The following is a 19,039-nucleotide window of genomic DNA, read 5'->3' on the forward strand; positions in this document are numbered from 1 at the left end:
TCTTCTCAGAGTCAGCCACAGTTTGTTATGATCTACACAGTCAAATGTCTTTGCATAGTCAATGAAGCACAGATAGACATTCCTCTGATATTCCCTGCTTTCAGCCAAGATCCATCTAACATCAGCTACAATATCTCTAGTACCACGACCCCTTCTGAAACAAACAAAATTACCCAATGTGAACAAGAAAATTAAAAAAACAGTCAGGTGGAGACAGAATCTCAGAAACCAAAGAAATGATCAAACATTTGTGTCACTAGCATCCCAAAAAGTCAAGAAAAACGGTAAGGTTGAAAATAATGTAAAAAGTTCCCAAAGTTAAGCATGGGAAGGAAAAAACCTGTCAATTCAGAGTCTTAATATATTCAGTCAAGAACATGTAAGGAATGAAAGAGAATAGATTAGTCTCAAATAACAAAAAACAAAGATAAGGTTTTACTAGCAGACCTGCCCTAAAAGAATGGATAAAATAAGTGATATAAGAATCTTGAAATATTGGGAGCTCTGGTGGCCTAGTGGCAAGAAGCTGCACTGCAATCGCAGAGGTGTGAGGTTCAAATCCACCTGATGCTCTGCTGGAGAAGGAGGGGGCAATCTCCTCCTGTACCAGTCAGATCTGATTTGACGATACACACACACAAAATAGTAAAATAAAACAAAAAAGAATATTTTCTAAAAAAGAATCTTTAAATATTAAGAGGCAAAACAAAGAAAATTTGAAATAATTAAGTACAATACTTGATCCCTCTCAAATTTTTAAAATTATTTTGCTGAAGCAAAATCTGGAAAACTAGTGATTCTTTTTTTTTTTTTTTTAAATGGAACACTTCATGCTGATCTTCTCTGTATCATTCCAATTTTAGTATATGTGCTGCCGAAGCGAGCACAAAACTAGTGATTCTTAAGTGTAAAGTAAATAATTATGAAATTTACATTATAAAATGGAGAGAAAAAAGGGAAGTAAGGTTCCTATACCTCACTTAACTGGTTAAATGTTCACAATAGACTAATATGCTATGCACACGTAATGTGATATTTAGAACAATAACCAGGAAAAAACTACACAAAGGAATAAACTAAATAATACTGCAGATAAAGTGGAATTCTACAAGGCAGAAGGTAGAAGGCTGAATGAAGGTAGAAGAAAACAATAAAGGAAATGTCATATAGTAGAAACACATCAGCTAAGGGAGAATGTCAGAGTAAAAATATAACACGAATTATAATAATAAATTTTAATTAATGTCATAAAATCTTATGAATGAATGATCCAATGACTTGTAAATTTTCATTCAAATAAAAAAGTTAAAAAAAAAACCAAACCACAAATATAGGCCACTTACTAAAAACCACCTCAAATATAGTTGATCTATTATACATAGATCATGAGGGCAGAAAAATATTCTGTGCAAACAATAACAATGTAAGAATGGCTATATTAATATCAGATAGACTTTAAAGCAAGTAAAATTACCAAGGACGAGAGAGGACCATTACACAATGTTAAGAGTCAATTTACCAATATATTTAAACTCAAAAACAAAGTCATTGCTGTGGGTTGGAACTGACTTATAGCTGACCCTCCAGCAGGCTTTCAGGAAGCTACAAATCACACAGGTGATGGCTTATCTTTAACTTTCAGATCAGCCAGTAGATTCAAAGCAGCAAAGGTATCAGTTTTAGGTTATCAGTGCAATTCTATATAGATTATTCAATGTGTATGCATCAAACAGAGCTGCAAAACATAAACTGCAAAACATTTACACAATATCCCAAATATTAGTGGAATACACATTCTTTTCAAAGTCTATGAAATGCATACCAAAACAGGGCCATAGAACAATTAAAAATATTTAAAACAATTGAAATCACACAAATCTCTAATGATAATGGAATCAAACACAAAATGGTAGTAACAAAATTGAACACAAAAGCTAGAAATGTCAAATGAAAATTGTAGTATGCAACTATAGCAGTACTAATCAAGAAATTTAATGTTAAATGCTTACAACAGAAATCTTGAAAAAGAACCTAAATTTCCACTTTAAACAACTAGTAAAAACAGAAAAGAAAATTAAATGAAAACAATGTGAAAGAGAAGCCTCTAAAACAGCAAATAGAAAAGAAAAATGCGAACAAACAAAAAGCCTGATGAAAGGACAATTTTATTTACCAGGCTGACAATAAAATTGCTGTTGTTGCTGAGTCCCATTGTGTTGAATACAACTCACAACAATCTTATCTGAACTCTGTCCAATCCTATGCCATCTTCATCATTTCTGACACACTTCAGCCCACTGCTGCAGTCACCATGTCAATCCATCTTGTTGAGGGTCTTCCTCTTTTGCTTTCTATCCTTACTTGCATTATGCCCCTTTCCAAAAAAAAGCCTCCTAGCAACATGCAGAAAGTATGTGAGACGAAGCTCTGCCATCCTGGCTGCAAGGATCACTCTGTACTTTTTCCAAAACATTATTTGCTTTTTTGGCAGCTCATATTCAACAGGGATATTCAGTGTTGTTCTCTAACACTATACCTCAAAGACATTAATTTTTCTCCTGTCATCCTTATTCACTGTCCAGCTCTTAGATACACAAAAAGTGACTGCAAAGCCCAAGTCAGGCACACCTTACTTTGAAGAGGTCCCCAACAGCAGAACTGCCCAATGCAATACATCTTCTCATCTCCTGACTGCTGGTTTCAAGGATGTTGTTTGTAGATCCAAGTAAGATGAAATAATTGACAATTTCAATCTTTTCTCCATTTATCATGATGTAGCTTAATGGTCCAGTGGTGAGGATATCTGTCTTGATGTTGAGATGCAATCCATACTGAAGGCTGAATTCTCTGACCTTCTGCAGCAAGCATTTCAAGTCCTCAATTTCAGCAAACAATGTTTTAGCAAGTAATCTTCATAATGTGGGTTGTTAGAGAGTTTTCTTCTTATCCTGACATCACATTCTTTATCTCCTAGAGTCCAGCTTCTTAAATAATTTGGTCTGTATACATACAGACTGAACAGGTAGGGAGAAAGGATACAACCCTGAAACAAACCTTTCCCTATTTTAAACCATTGCTCTGTTCAAACAACAGCTTCTTGGTCTAGGTATAGGTTTTGCATATGCATAATAAAGAGTTCTGAAATTCCCATTCTTCTAAATATCATCCATACTTTTGTCATGATCTAGTCAGATACTTCTGCACAGTCACTAAAACAAACAGACATTCTTCTGTTTTCAACCTGGATTAATCTGACATCAGCAAAGATATCCCTGATGTTACTGCCTTTTCTAAAGTCAGCTTACACTTCTTGTAGTTCTCATTCAATGTTCTGTTCTAGCTATTTCTGGATAACCTTGTGTAATAGTTTGCTTGCATAAGCTAATAAAGAGGAGATATAAGGATAAATGGAAGAATACTACACCAATTCCCTACATACAGATTTGAGCTTAGAGGAAACGAATCAATTCCCTGAACGACAATAACTCATGTAACATGAAATATTTAATGCAAAGAGCCCAATCATTAATAAGAAATTTAAATCTGCAACTTAAGAAATTCTAAAATTTTCAGACCTTGGAGGTTTAACTGAAAAATTCTAAGCACTTAAGATAAAAATACCAATTGCGGCTCTCGGGTGGATGCTGCTGTGTCAGCACGCGGGGGCCTGGGTTCAAACTTGAAATAAACTTTGTTAATTTGGCTAAAAAAAAAAAAACCAATTGCATACACTCTCAGTAATATACTTTCCAATTCATTGCTTAAAGCCATTATACCAAAAGTAGACAAAGACAGCACAAAAGAAAACTTTTTTATAGTCTTCATGAATACAGATGCCAAAATCCTTAACATGGATTGATGTTGTTAAATGATGATGTTGGTAAGTGCCATCAAGTTGACTGACTCATAGTGACTATATTATGAACAATAGGATCTGAACTTGTACCATCTTCACAATCGTAGCCTCACAATATATATGCTCAAGCCGACTTGTTAGTCACTGTGTCAATCTGTCTTGGTGGGCCATCCTCTCTCTCTGGTCCTCCAATAAAATATCAGCAAATAGAATCCAGTAACATATGAAAAAGCTGTACATCAAGACCAAGGGTGGTTTATTCTAGGGAGGTAAGGCTGTATCAATCTTTAGCAACACCAAAAAGATCAAGGCAATCCATCATACTAACAGGCTAAAAGAAAAAAAAGGAAAAAAAAAAAAACAACACAATCCCACATGATCATATTGATAACAGACAAAGCACCTGATAAAATACACCTTTTATTCCTGATAAAAATTCTGAAAACTCAAGAGTCCTCAACTTACTATAGAACAGCTACAAAAATAGAGGTCTTATAGATCTAATAGCTCAATAGGGAAAGACTAAATGTTTTTATCCCCCTAAACACTGTTAGGAAGTCTAGGATGTCTGGTCTCACCTCTGGCATTCAACACAGTAAGTGCTAATCCAGTAAGGAAAAAGCAGGAAACAAAAAGTATAGAGTTGGAAAAGAAATCTGTTTCTGTTTGTAGGTTATATGACAGCCCACTCTGAAAAATCTAATGAATTTACTAAAAAATAAAACTCCCCTCCTTAGAACTAACATGCAGTTCAGGTATAATGTTGAACTCAAAATCAACATGCAAAAATAAACTCTAATTTTATTTAGTGAAAAGCAATAAACATGTGGAAACAAATACATAATACTACAATCATTCAAAACATACGTAGATATAATTCTAACAAAATATATATAGAAGTTGGATGCTGAAAACTACAGAATGTCGATGAAAGAAACAAAGATCTAAATAAAGAGACATACTATGCTCATGGGTTGTAAGACTCAATATAGTAAAGAAAGTAATTTTTCTCCCACATCTTTATATACACTTAACAAAATGCCAATCAAAATCCTAAAAGTTTTTCTAAATATAAAATTAATATGGAAAAGCAAAGGAACTGGTTAAAACAGTTTTGGAGAGAGAATTAAAAAAGAACAAAGTGGTAGAAATTACCACGACTGTATAACTCTGGTAGAGGGATAAAGATAGATCCAAATAGAGAACTCAAAAATGGTGCTGTGGGTTTATCTGACCTAACAAATATGGTCAAATAGGTTTTGACAAAAGTATAAAATCAATTAAATAGAAAAGATAGTATTTAAATGGTACCAAAGGGAATGTCTATTGGCAAAAATATTGAAACTTCACCTAGATCTTAAACCTTAAAATAAAAGTTAACTCAATGTGGATCACACATTGAAACATGTAACATTATCACCCTAAAACTTTTTAGAGGGAAAAAAGTCTTCAGGATCTAGAGCTTGATGAAGAGTTAAAAAATATGATTCACAGACTATATATAAAATAAAATTGTTTTGATAAATTAGATTTCCTCAAAATTAAAAAAGTTGTGTTCTATGAAGGATTCTACTAGGAATATGAAAAAGATAACCTACATGCTGGAATACCTGCAAACTACGTATCTGACAAATGACTCATTAGGGATATATTGAGAACTCTAAAACTCAATATAAAAAAAAAATTAAATAAACCAATCAAGTTACAAGAAATGAGTAAAGATATGGAGAGACATCACCAAAAAAGGATATATGGATGGCAAATAATCACATGGAGAGATGTTCAACATCAATGGCCATCAGGGAAATGCAAATTAAGACCACGATGAGATAACTACACACCTACCGGAACAGCTAAAATAAAAAATAGTGACAATACCCAATCCTGGCGAAGCTTCTGAGAAACTGGATCTCTCATACTTTTCTGGTGGGAATGTAAAATGGCACGACCACTCTGGAAAATAGTTTGGCAGTTTCTTAAAAATCTAAATAAACTTAACCATAAGTCCCAGCAATTGCCCTCCTAGGCATTTATCCCAGAGAATGAAAACTTATATCCACACAAAAATTCGTGCAAAATTTTCCTGTAACTTTACTGTAATAGTTCAGTACTGTAAATGACCAAAATGTCCTTCCTACTCAACAGTAAGTGAGTACTATTGATACCTGAAACAACTTGAATAGATCAAGGGCATTGTGCTGAGTGAAAAACAAGATTCTCAAAAGATCCCCATACTCCATGGTTCCAGTTACATAGCATTATAGGAATGACAAAATTCACAAGATCTCTGCACTACCTTTGGCTTATTGTTAATCTATATTGTTTCGATCAAAACCTTTAAAAAAAAAAAGGAAGAAAAAGTTAAATCATACACAGAGAGTTAAGGGGAGGAAAAAAAACCAAAACAAAATTAAAAAAAAAAACAACAAAAAAACCAACAACAAAAAAAACCACCAAACAAAAAAACATAAAAAACAAACAAACAAAAAAACACCCCAAAAATTAAATCCTCTAAAATCAAGAAAACATGAAATGTCTGGAAAACCACATCAAGGAAAGAAATTAGATAACTATTTCTTTAAGCTGACAATCTCAAGTGTTCAAATGACACCAAAAACCTTTTTAAATTAGCAGCAAAAAAATTACATTTCCATTAATATGCAAGAACATGAGTTGGTAAACTAGAGCCTGTGAGCCCACTCTAGTCCTCTAATTTTGTAAATAAAATTTTACTGAAATGCACACAAACACACACAAAAAACCCCAAAAAACCAAAAAACAAAACCAAAACACCCCAAACCATAAAAAACAAAAAGAAAAAAAATTTCCCCCAAACAAAAATCTTATGGCTATTAATATTGTCATTTTCTATCAGACAATCAAAGAACAATGCTGTACTTTTCATTTAATAAGAACACAAAAAACATCCTGCCAGATATCAATTCTGAATCATGGTGACCCACATGTTTCAGAGAACTATACTTCTTAGGTTTTTCAATGGCTGATTATTTGGATTATTTACTAGGCCTTTCCTCTCAGCTGCTTCTGGGTGGATTCAAACTTCTAACCTTTCACTTAGCAGCCAAGTATATCTGAACCACTCAGGGACTCCTAATCAGAATATAAAAAATTTTAATAATCTAGTAGGTGTCTCAGAAAACAAAATTTCTGTATTATGGCTTAAATAAAATCAAGTTTTTATCTGCAAATCTCTTTTAACAATCTGTATATAAAACCAATCTTCCCAGTAAATTCTAACACAGATGTACACAAACAACGGAAATAACAACCACAGTTACAATACCTTAGAAAGTATCAAATCGCCTAACCATCGAACACAGTCGACATAATTCCTATGTATGTCTCTGGTAGAAAAGTCAGGAAAGTGAATTTTCTGAGAAATAAATGGCCTGAAGAAAGAATGGAGATGTCAAAACTTAAATATAATATAATCACTAATTTACATGTTTCTAAAACTTCAAAAAACTAAATGACTACTAATTTCTTTTTCCTACATAATGAATATCATTTCTGATTCCTAGGAGATAAAGTATCATTCTGAGGGTGGGTTTTTATTTTTGTTTGATCTTTCCTATTACTGGTTCTCATACTAAATAAACTTGTTCTCTTTGCCAAAACAAAGTTAACATATATAGGCATTCAGTATTTAATAGTGGAAGAGTTAATGCTAACCTGATATGATTCTACAAAAAAATAGTAAGACACATTAAGAATAAAGACATTATAAAAAAAAATTAAGAAAATGACAAAATATCCTACCCCATAATCCCATGGAGCAAAACTCCACCTTTTAAATTTTCTTAGTTAATGACTCAAATATGACTGAAAAAAAAGGGTTTCATTATGAATTTAAAAATTATACATTAAGTGGATTTGACTTCCATATTGATAGCTTAAAAAGTATAAATATTAAGAGGGAAAATATACTAAATAAATCAAGACAAAAAACTATTTAAAATAGGTTTTAAAAGCTGAGATAAAAATTAACAATAAAGAAATTTCTTTTTAAATAAGTAAATTTCATGTTATGATAACAAAATCTCAAACCACTGAAAAAAGTTATAAACTCAAGGTTGGATAGTTTTTTTGTGAAAAAGAATTCTGAGAGGGGGGGGAACCTCACCCAAAGTAAAAACAAAAGCAAACTGTTTCAAATACCATAGTTGTTACCTGTTAGTTTTATTTGGATTATAATCATAGGATTCCTTGATTGCATTCATCATTCTCTTTGAATTAATTCTCCAAAGTTTAAGAGAGTGATCCATACCACAGGACATTATTTTTTCACCCAAAAGATCATAATCCTGTGTGTATAACAGAGATGTTTAAACTAAGCATATAAATTACACTAATAATAATACTATTCATTTACCTTGGACTTAAAAAGGCAACTTCTCAAAATACTTAGGAGGCTTACTTTACAACAAAAGAAATAAAAATTTTGCAAAATTACACTTGCAGGATGCATCAACTCATACTGTTCTGCTCTGTAAAAATAGTAACTTGCTGCACATACAGACTTCTTTCTTTTCAGCTATACAGGTCCTCTCCTGCATGGAATGTCTAGTGGTAAAGGAGCTGCCTAGTAAACCCCAGAGGAAGAAAATGTAGGTGTTGCTGTGAATCCAGAAGGTCATGAAAGGGTTAAAGGTAAATGACAAACATTTTCTATAAACAAAAAGGGAAACTGTAAACTTTATATAAAAATTGAAATCTGTTAATATAGGCAAGAAGCAAAAGGACCAAACACAAAAGTATAAATTCATCTATCTTGATCTATTTTCCTCTATATAAATGTTTCTGATCTTTTCAATTTCTTTTTTTTGCAATTTTCTATACAAAATCTTCAAAATGCACAAATAAAATATAACTTGGTTCAAATAAAATAAAATGCCTGTTTTTCAAGATTTAATGAAAAACAATGGAGTGGTAAAACTGCTTCAGAAATCAAGCTTCATAACCCAGTGTGAACGGAATTTTTTTTTCAACTTCAAGCAAAGGATAAAAAAGTTGTTTAATGGATCCTTTTTTATAACAAGTTTTTTCTTTCATGAGGGAAAAAGCAAAACAAACATTAACTTGGTGATTTTAGATTAATAAAGGAAAGGAAGAAATTCTTAGCACTGTTTAATGAGAATCTAGGAGCTGGTATAAAAAGTACAATTAAAAGACAAAAGGAACAAAGAACTTTGATTTGTATTCTTTCACCCGTATGACTGAACTCTTATACAGGCATACCTTGCTTTGCTTTTCTTTGGCGGTAACGGCATTTTTTTTAGCCAACTGAAGATTTTCAGCAACCATGCATTAAGGAAGTTCATAGTCCATTTTTCCAAGAGCATGTGCTCACTTCATGTGTGACATTTTGTTAATCTTTACATTTCAAAAATCTTCACAATGCATTACTGCACACTCACTAGACTACACTACAGTATAAACCTAACTTTTCTTATATATGCACAGGGAAACCAAACATTCCAGTGACTTGCTTATTGCAGTGATCTGGAACTGAACTCACAGACAGTATTTTTCAAGGTATGCCTATACTTCAGAAATGAAATTTCTCTCAATAAGGACAGTAAAGTCCTATAGTTATTGTTCAGTTACATAAACCTGACGGTCTATATCCTGCAGCATTTAACTTACAGCACTTAGAACTTCATCTCTGTGCCCTTCTACACCACCAAATATTGCCACCAGAGTATCTGTTTGGATATTCCACAACCGCAACGCATGATCTAGTATGAAAACAAAAAAATTAAATATTTACTTTTATCATTTACAATAGACTTTCAAAACCTTAAAATAAAAACTGTGAGTTGGACCTACATTAAGTTAGCTACAGCAAAGACTAAGAATGGAATCCTTATTAGGTTACTGCTGTTGTTAAGTGTTGTCGAATCGAGCATGACTCATAGTGACTCTAAGAACAAAAAGTCCAAAACCCTGCTCTACCCTGTGCACACCTCACACTTCCTGACACACAAGAGTCCACTGCAGCAGTCACCACGTCAAATCCATCTGGCTGATGGTCTTCCTCGCCTTTGCTGAGTCTCCACCATTCCCAGCATGATGTCCCTTTCCAAAGAACAGCCCCTCCTAGCAACACGTGCAAAGCAGGTGAGGTGAAGCCTGATCATTCTTGCCTCCAAAATGCATTCTGGATCACATGTAGAATTAAAGTAGGAATAAGCTCAAATGTAAAGAAAATATTTACATGATCTTTAAAATTCTTATACTTACTAGAAAGAATTTATTTAAATGACATTCTAAATTAATGGGTATGTTTTGAAAATAGAAAATATATACTTAAAGATTTAGCATATGTAAGTTTTTTAATTTGGCCAGAACAAGATACTTAATTTTTCCCTTCACTGTAGTCAGAGTACATTAATTAACTGAAAAGGACTAAGTTTTTTGATTGCATAAAATCTCTACAGTAAGCATAAAATATAATAAACTACACACATAATACAATTTTATGGAACAATCCCCATTCTTTTAAAATTACACAGTTGTAAAAAAAATTTCATACCTGTACATTTTTTTCCATTAAAAAGTAACAAAATAAAGTGCCACATTAACAAAGGTTAAGTCATGTATGTAATGACCATGCCATATGTCAACATACATGGGTAATACCAATGGAGAGTGGCATAATGTATTAGTGATCAGGGTTCTGAGGTTGTAAATCTCTATGGGCATTAAATGTCTCCATCCAAGCAGCTGACAGATTTGAACTGCTGACTTCTGGTTAGCAATGTAACATATAACAAACGACATCACCAGACCTCCTTATATTCTCAACAGTAAAAAAGCAAATAAAAATAAACCCCTAAAAAAAGAAATAAACCCCTAAAAAAATAAATAATCTATGGACATTGTTGTCCAGACTGCTTTCTTTTATGTTTATTCCAGGCAGTGAAAATGCTGGGTCATACAGTAACTATTAGTTAAACTTTTTTTAAAGCCGTATTTATAACTGTGAAGTAGAATATGTATATGGTTTTCATTTGCATAAATGGACATCATGTTTCGAAAGGTGCAGAGTTGGCGAAAGAGGAAGACTCTTAATAAAATGGCTACACACAATGACTGCAGCAAGGGGCTCAAGTAGGTCAGAAATCATGAGGATGGCTCAGAATAGTTTGTAGGGTCACTGTGGGTTTCACTTGACTCAACAGCATGTTACAACAATGATGAAAGCCACTGAGCATTTTTTTAAAATGTGTTCATTATCTTCTCTAGAGAAATGTCTTTAGAACTTTTATTTTTTAGTTATGTCTCTTTTCAGTGTTGAGAGAGATATATATAGGTTGTCCTTCCACTTTCTTAATGATATTGATTGTAGTGAAATGCCTATTAATATTAAGCAACTGTTTGATTAAAATGGTACTCTTTAAAAGCCAAAGAACACACAGGTAGATTTTTTTTTCTTTTTCCTCTGGTACTTCTTAAGGAGTTTCCCTGCAAAGATGATAAACTGTGAAAGCCCAACGAGGTTTAAGAAAACTCGCCATGAGAGACAAAGTAAAATATGTAAGGTGGGACAATAACTAAGATGAAGATGCTCCCCAGAAGTTTTAAAAGGACTAAGTAACCATCCAGGGACAATGATGTGATGCCACTTTAAGACAGTCTACTCCTCTAAGTTTACTGGCTGCAGGTATGTTACTGAACATAGGGTAGAATAAACAAGTATGGCAGAAGTGCTCAAATTTTCTCTAAAAGCAAAACAGAATCAAACTCTTTACTAGACATACAGGGAAAAACAGATAAAAGTTGTGATAGAGTAAGTGAGGAATTCTAGTCTGTTCCAAATACAGAGGAATATCTGAGTCTGGTTTATTGTTGTTGCTATGTGCAGTCAAAACCTAGAAAAGACAGTTGAGTTTTTGTGGTTTTTTTTAAAGCAGCACTTATGAGCCGGAAATGTAAGGCTTGGGAAAGAAATTAACATTGAAGCTTTTTTTAAATCTCAGCAATTAAAGCAGAGGTGAATAAATGTTAATAAACCCAAGAAAAGAAAACACATATGGCTAAATAATAAAAATGCAAACAGAAATGGGCATTCAAGAGTAATCTCATTTCCAAGAGCTAAGAAATCATAAGAATGATTAGGAGGCTAATATGAACCAAGAATGTACCTACAGTGCCAATATAAGCATGTTTTTGTTGTTGTTATATGCCGTTGAGTCGCTTGCGACTCATAGTGACCCTATGTACACTAGCCCTGAAACCTGATCTATCCTGTGTAAACTTTACTGTCTGACACACCAATCCCCATTACCCCAGTCACTGAGCCAATCCATCTCATCTACGGTCTTCCTCTTTTGTGCTGTCTCTCCATTCTCCCAAGCATGATGTCTCTCTCCAAGGACGGGTCCCTCCTTGAAACAAGCCTAAAGTATATGCCTAAAGTATGTCAGATGAAGCCTCAGAATCCTTGCCTCTAAGAAGCAGCCTAGTTTTACCCTCTCTAGGATGAACCTGTTTGTTCTTCTGGCAATCTATGGTATATTCAATACTCTTCTCCAGCACCACAGCTCAAAGGCAACAATTCTCTTTCATCCCTACTCACTGTCTAACTCTCTGATGCATAGCAAGCAAATGCAAAGACTATGGCCTGGATCAGCAGCACCTTAGTCTCCAGACTGACACAGCTGTTCTTCAATACTCTGGAGAGGTCCCTGATTCATCTTTTGATTTCTTGGCTACTGGTACCAAGAGTGTTGATTATGAAACCAAGCAAAGTAAAAAGTTGTTAACAATCTCAATCTTCACCATTTATCTTAATGCTGCTGTAGAGAGGGGGGAAAAATGCTGTCATAGTTTGAAAAATACTTCAGTGTTGTACTAGAGAACTTATTACCACAAAAGAGTAATATATCTAATCCTCAGGACCAGTTTTATTTATTTGCTTAAAATCTTAACAGCGGTCCTTTTACTTAACACAGAGTTGAGATACTAATAGCCTGAAAGTTTTCAACTAAAGTTTCCTGGTACAATTTTTTTCCACTTTAGAATACTGTCTTTCCCAAATAAATAAGGCTAAATAAATATTTACTTTTCTTACCTTTACTTACTGACAGGAGAAGATTTGGATCTCTTGGGTGGAATTTCAGCTCATTGATAGCATTTCCATGGCCAACATAATGCTATAATAAATGTAAATAACTTCAAACATCTTAAAAACCAATTTAAGAAAATTCCTTTCCATAAATCTTGAAGAAGATAAAAAATAGTTTCACTTAAGAGAAGTAACCGTCAGCCTTGGTTGATATTAAAATCACCCAGCACACACCCATGTTTATCACAGCTTTGTTCATGATATCAAAGAGTTGGAAACAACCCAAGCGCCCATCAACAAACAAATGGATAGGGAAGCTCTGATATAGTCACACAATGGAATACTTCACTGCACTGAAAAACAAAGAACTCATGCAATATTATTCAAAATGGGTGACCCACGAGGATATTATGCTGAGTGAAATATCTCAGTCACAAAAGGACAAATACTACATGGTGCCACTGCTGTAAAACAGAACTTAGGGGGGGAGACTGAGAAAGATGGGTTCAATAATGTATAATGTATTCAAACAGATGAGAGAGAGCTGTTTGGAAGGGATATGTAATTGGGTATTTTTGTCATGACAGGAGTCCAGAGCCAAGGCTGCTTTGTGGAGTGGACCTGGGGGAGGGTTTGTAAAACAATGAAAGAATTTTTCTTTTACTTTTCCAAGAGGGTAGTGTACTGGGTGGTGGTGGTGGGGAGGAGGGTTGGGGGGGGGAGAAAAGTGCAACAATGAATGAATGGAAATCTTAAGTCTCTGTAAATTTTCATTGAAATTAATAATAAAAAAAATATTCATTGATTGTCGCACAACTTCTGTCCTCCTTCCCCAGTTCACTTTCCTAGGCCCCTCTAATTCTGGACTACTGTCATATAAATAATGCCTAATTATATATCCCTTTTAAACAGTTCTTTCTTTCCTTCATCTGTTCCAGTGTGAGGCTCATTATTTATCCCCTCTTTTCTTAGCATAATGTTTTCAAACTTCACTCATGCTGTGGCATGCATTGTTACTAAATTCTTCTTTATGACCAAATAATGGTCCATTACATGGATGTACTATCTTTTCATCACTGGACAGACAGGTTGTTCCTCTTTTTTTGGGGGGGGGAGGGAAGGACTATTATGAATTATGCTGTGATGAACATCCACATTCCAGTTTTTGTGTAGACATATGTTTTCATTTGTCTTTGGTATATACCCTAAAGTAGAACTGTTCAGCTATACAATAGCTAACTTTTTTTTTTGTAAATTTGGGGTAATTTACTGTACATGAACAGTTTAGTAGTACAACTTTCTTTTTCATTAAATGTTTTCTTTTATTAATGAAAAAAAAAACCCAAACAAACAAAAACCACAACACCCAGCAAAGAAAAAACTCTTAAGACATAATAAACAAAATAACCTAAGATTTAGTTTATTACCAACAAAAAAACCTCAAGAAAGTAGAGGACCAGAGGAAAACCCTAAACAGATGGATTGATACAGCAACAGTAACTATGGGCTAGAAGAGCATTAGCAGAGACCATTAGGGCCAAGAGAGGACGGCCACTGGAAAGACAGGGCAAGGTTCAGATCTGCTGTCCACAGGGTTAGGAGTTGTCACTGACTAGGCACCCAGCACAACAAAGGGAAAAAAAATTATTCAAGTCCCACCTACAGGCATTCTAATTTGATTTGATTAGCTGAGCTGAGGGTTTGGTAGTTTCAAACAACCATGAGATAATTCTAATGAGATGCTAGAGTTAATGAAAATCAATATAAGGTGGTCAGTAAAACTTCAAATACCCTCTAGTGTTCACCTTTCAGTTTACTACAAGGTGCCTCTGATTTTAACCTCTAATTAAATAAAACCAAGGCTGAAGGGGAAAAGTGATTAGAATAAAAAACACAACAAATATAAGCTTTCCCATTTTTTTGTTCCCCATTAATTTATCTAACGTAACAAACATATACGGAAAAAAACTGCCTACAGATAAAAACAAAGTACTTATCAAATCAAGAATTTCACAATGTTATCACTGGTTTTAAATTCAACGTGACAAGTTTTCAAAAGCATACATTCAAAAGAAATACATTTACAACTTAACAACAGAAAATCCTCACCTTTATGCACTGCATTGTTATAGGGTTAATTATCCTAATTATGCCTCTGGATCCAGCCACAGCCAGCAGAGGATGGCTTGTATTGCTATCATATGTCCAGGCACAAGTATAAAAGTTTTCATCAGCCTAAGAAATACCACTGTTAAGAAATCTAACTTGGTTTTGGAAAATACATCAATAATGATTAAAATATAGTACATAAAGCCTCCCAATAAACTGTTACAGTTTTGATATAAGAGCTTATTTTATCTTATACAATGCTAAATTGAGGTCTGAAAACCTAAAACCACCACCAAAACCACAATCCTTTTGCTCAATTTTAATTACTTACTTACTGGCACTATTCAACTTTGCATTTGAAGCATAAAAATAACCACAGACATTGTGTAAACAAATAGAAGTGGTTGTAGTCTTTAAAGTTACTACAGGCTGTAAAAAGAAATAGGCTGGAAAATGGTGACTCCCATCCTATGTAAATATGTCTGATTATGTATCTTTACATAGGAAAGAATAAATACTCTATTTTCCCTTTGTCTTTCCCAATATTGTTATAGGGCAGTGCTTTCCACATCATCTTCACAGACTAAACTGTGTTTGCTAGAATTTTCAATTGCATCTAGAAGGCACACCTGTTTTGTTTTTTTGTTTGGTTTTTTTTTTATTGCATCACCTAATCTTTTGACTTTGTTGTTGCTGTTATGTGCCATTGAGTCGTCTGCAACTTATAATGACCCTATGCACAAAAGGTCTGAACCCCACTCTATTATGGGCCAATCTCTGCTTGCCATCCCTACCCTCATTACTCCAGTTACTGTTTCAATCCATGTCATCCAAGGTCTTCCTCTCCTGCGCTGTCCCTCCACCCTGCCAAGCATTATGTCATTTTCCAAGCACTGGTAACTCCTGGCAACACAGCCAAACTATATGAGATGGTGTCTCATAGTCCTTGCCTCCAAGAACAGCTTGGCTTTGCCCTCTCCAGATCAGACCTGTTAGTTCTCTTGGCAGCTCATAGTATGTTCAATACTCTTCTACAGCACAATTCAAAGGCATCAGTTCTTCTGTCCTTTTTAATCATTGTGCAGCTCTCCAATGTGTAACAGGCAACTGCAAAGACAAAGGCCTGGATCAGGCACATCTTAGTCTCTAGAATTGTTCTTTAGTACTCTGGAGATGTTCCTGACAGTAGATTTTCCAAACACAATTCATCTTTTGATTTCTTGAATGCTGCCGCCAGAAGTGCTGATTGTGGAACAAAGCAAGCTGAAATTATTAACACTGTCAATCTCTTTTCCATCATAGTGCTGCCAGTGGGTCCGGTGGTAAAAAAATCTTCATTTTCTTGATATTAAACTTTAGTCTGTATTGGAGACTATAGTCCTTGACCCTCTGCAAGAAATGCTTCAGGATCTCTTTAGTCTCTGCAAGTAAGGTTGTGTCACCTGCATAATGCAGGTTGATGATGAATCTTCCTCCAATCCTGATGCCACATTCCTCTTCATAAAGTCCAACCTCCCAAATGATCCATTACACATATAGATTGAAAAGATGAGACCATCCATGACACACTCCTTTCCTGATTTTGAACCATGCAGTTTCCTTGCTCTGTTCTGCCAACTGCCTCCTGGTCCCAGTGTAGGTTTTCACATGAGCACAATCAGGTGTTCTAGGATTCTCCTTCTTCTCAAGGTCAGCTACAATTTGTTGTGACCCACACAGTCAAATGCCTTTTCATAGTTAATGAAACATAAGACATTCCTCTGGTATTCTCTACTTTCAGTCAAAATCCATTTGACATTTTCCCCTTTATAAACCAATGTTTTATTCTATTTCCTAAACTGCATGTTTAAGGAGCTCTGGTGATGTAGTGCATAAAATGTCTGCTACAAAGTGAAAGCTTGGTGACTGGAATTCCTTAGCCACTCCCTGGGATGCACAATCTCTTCTGTAAAGATTTACAGCCATGTGATGGACGATCACTACAAGCTGGAACTGACTCGATAGCAATGAGTTAGTTTTTAGAAACTGCATTTTTTTTTAAGTGCTTTTTTTTAATTGGTTTACATACAATAATTTGTATACACCGTGTTTCATACAATCACCCATTTATATTGTATTTCATTCATGTGCACTGTATTTCATAGAATTATTATTGACCTTTGTCTATCATGCCTTCTTTTCAAGTCCCCACTGAGCTTTCTTATTTGTTCATCGCCCCCAACTGGCAAATCTGCTGTCCCAGCGATTTCCGGTGTCCTCCTTCCTACCTTCTGGACAAAGGAGGAAAGGTTTACACAAATCTTACTAGTTATTCTTCTATCTTTACAATAATGGTCTATCAGTGTTTGTTATGAGACTGTTAGGTCACTAAGCATAATGCTGTCTAGACTCTCCCATGCTCGACAGTATTTTATGAAACCATTGTGTATTAGTGCTGCATAATATAACATCATGTAAATGTACTACAATTTTGCAATCCATTCATTTATTGATAGGCATCTGGACTGTTTGCATTTTCTTGCTGTTGTGAATAATGCTACACCCAATAAAAATAGATATACATTGGTGTCTTAGTTCTATTTTCCTTAGAGTATATTCCTAGCATTGCAATAGCTGGATCATACGGAATTTTCTATGTTTAGCTTTTTAAGGAAACACCAAACTGCGTTCCAGAGTAATTATTATTTTGTAATCCCACAAGCAGGGCATGTTTTAATCTCTCCATATCTTCAACATTTACTGCTTCCTATTCTGTTATACTTTGCCATTAGCTTTCTTTACTGCCAGTGATTCTGAGCATTTCATGTGTCTGTTAGCTTTATGAATTCATCCTTTAGTCTTTTCATTTTCAGGGTGCTTGGAAGACTGTTTATGTTGTGGATTAGGATTTCTAGAGTTCTTCCAAGCTTTTCTTTAATGAAGTTTGTAGTACTTGGTTTTAGTCCTAGGTCGATGATCCACCTAGAGTTGGGTTTTGTGTATGGAGTGAGGTGTGGATCTTTCTTGAGTCTTCTGCATAGTTTTCCAATTTTGCCAACACCATTTGTTAAAAAGCCTGTTGCTTCCCCACTTAACTGTTTTCATCTCCTTGTCAAAAATCAGTTGACCGTAGGTAGATGGGCTGATTTCTGAGTTCTCAACTCTATTCCACTGATCTATGTGTCTGTCATTGTACCAGCACCATGCTGTCTTGACCACCACGGCAGTGTAGAAGAATCTGAAATCAGGGAGTGAGATGCCTCCTACCTTTTTTCTATTTTTAAGGAGGGCTTTGCTTATTCAGGGCTTTTTTCCATTCCAAATGAAACTGGAGATTGCCTTTTCCATCTCGTTGAAGAATGAGATAGTTGCATTGGGATTGCATTAAATGTGTAAATTGCCTTTGGTAATATTGCCATTCTCACAATATTGAGTCTTCCTATCCATAAGCAAGGGATATTCTTCTACTTCTCCAGGTCTCTTTTTTTTGTTTCTTGCAGTAATTTTTTGCAATTTTCTTTGAACAGATCCTTTCTGCTTCTGGTTAGATTTACTCCCAAGAAGAAGATAAAATATATGAAAGGGACCTTCTAAGAATCAAATCCCTATGCACATCTAAAAACTCCTCCAACAGGGTAAAGAGGGAAGCCACAAACTGGGAAAAAGTATTTGGTAATGACATGTCAGATAAGGGACTTGTATCTAGAAATTATAAAATACTTGAGCACCACAAGATAAAGGTAAACATCCAATTTAAAAATGGGCACAGGATATGAACAGACACTTCACCAAGGAAGACATTCATATGGTCAACAAGCACATGAAGAAATGTTCCAAATCCCTAGCTCTAAGAGAGATGCAAATTCAAACAACTGTGAGAATAGCAAACAACAAATGCTGGTAAGGTTACAGAGAAACTGGAACCCTTATTCACTGCTGGTGGGAGTGTAAAATGGTGCAATCACTATGGAAGGCTGTATGGTGCTTTCTCAAAAAGTTGCAAA

At 34.7% G+C, this 19,039-nt stretch overlaps 1 protein-coding gene across 2 annotated transcripts in view; it reads right to left on the reverse strand.

Moving 5' to 3' along the window:
- The window catches only part of EED (embryonic ectoderm development), a 57,453-nt gene that overhangs the window by 12,930 nt on the left and 25,484 nt on the right, over nt 1-19,039 (reverse strand). Inside the window, exons 5-10 of one of the 2 annotated variants that reach the window (XM_006895262.1) lie at nt 15,057-15,182; nt 12,954-13,035; nt 9,524-9,615; nt 8,048-8,181; nt 7,161-7,266; nt 5,735-5,809 (exon numbers count right to left, since the gene is read on the reverse strand). In XM_006895262.1, coding sequence (XP_006895324.1) covers nt 5,735-5,809; nt 7,161-7,266; nt 8,048-8,181; nt 9,524-9,615; nt 12,954-13,035; nt 15,057-15,182 — 615 coding nt within the window. The remainder of the gene's footprint in view (nt 1-5,734; nt 5,810-7,160; nt 7,267-8,047; nt 8,182-9,523; nt 9,616-12,953; nt 13,036-15,056; nt 15,183-19,039) is intronic. The other variant, XM_006895263.1, reaches the window with a different exon arrangement.

The sequence above is a fragment of the Elephantulus edwardii genome, unplaced genomic scaffold, assembly GCF_000299155.1.
Source record: "Elephantulus edwardii isolate Elephantulus edwardi_28Jun2011 unplaced genomic scaffold, EleEdw1.0 scaffold00163, whole genome shotgun sequence".
Classification (NCBI taxonomy): domain Eukaryota; kingdom Metazoa; phylum Chordata; class Mammalia; order Macroscelidea; family Macroscelididae; genus Elephantulus; species Elephantulus edwardii.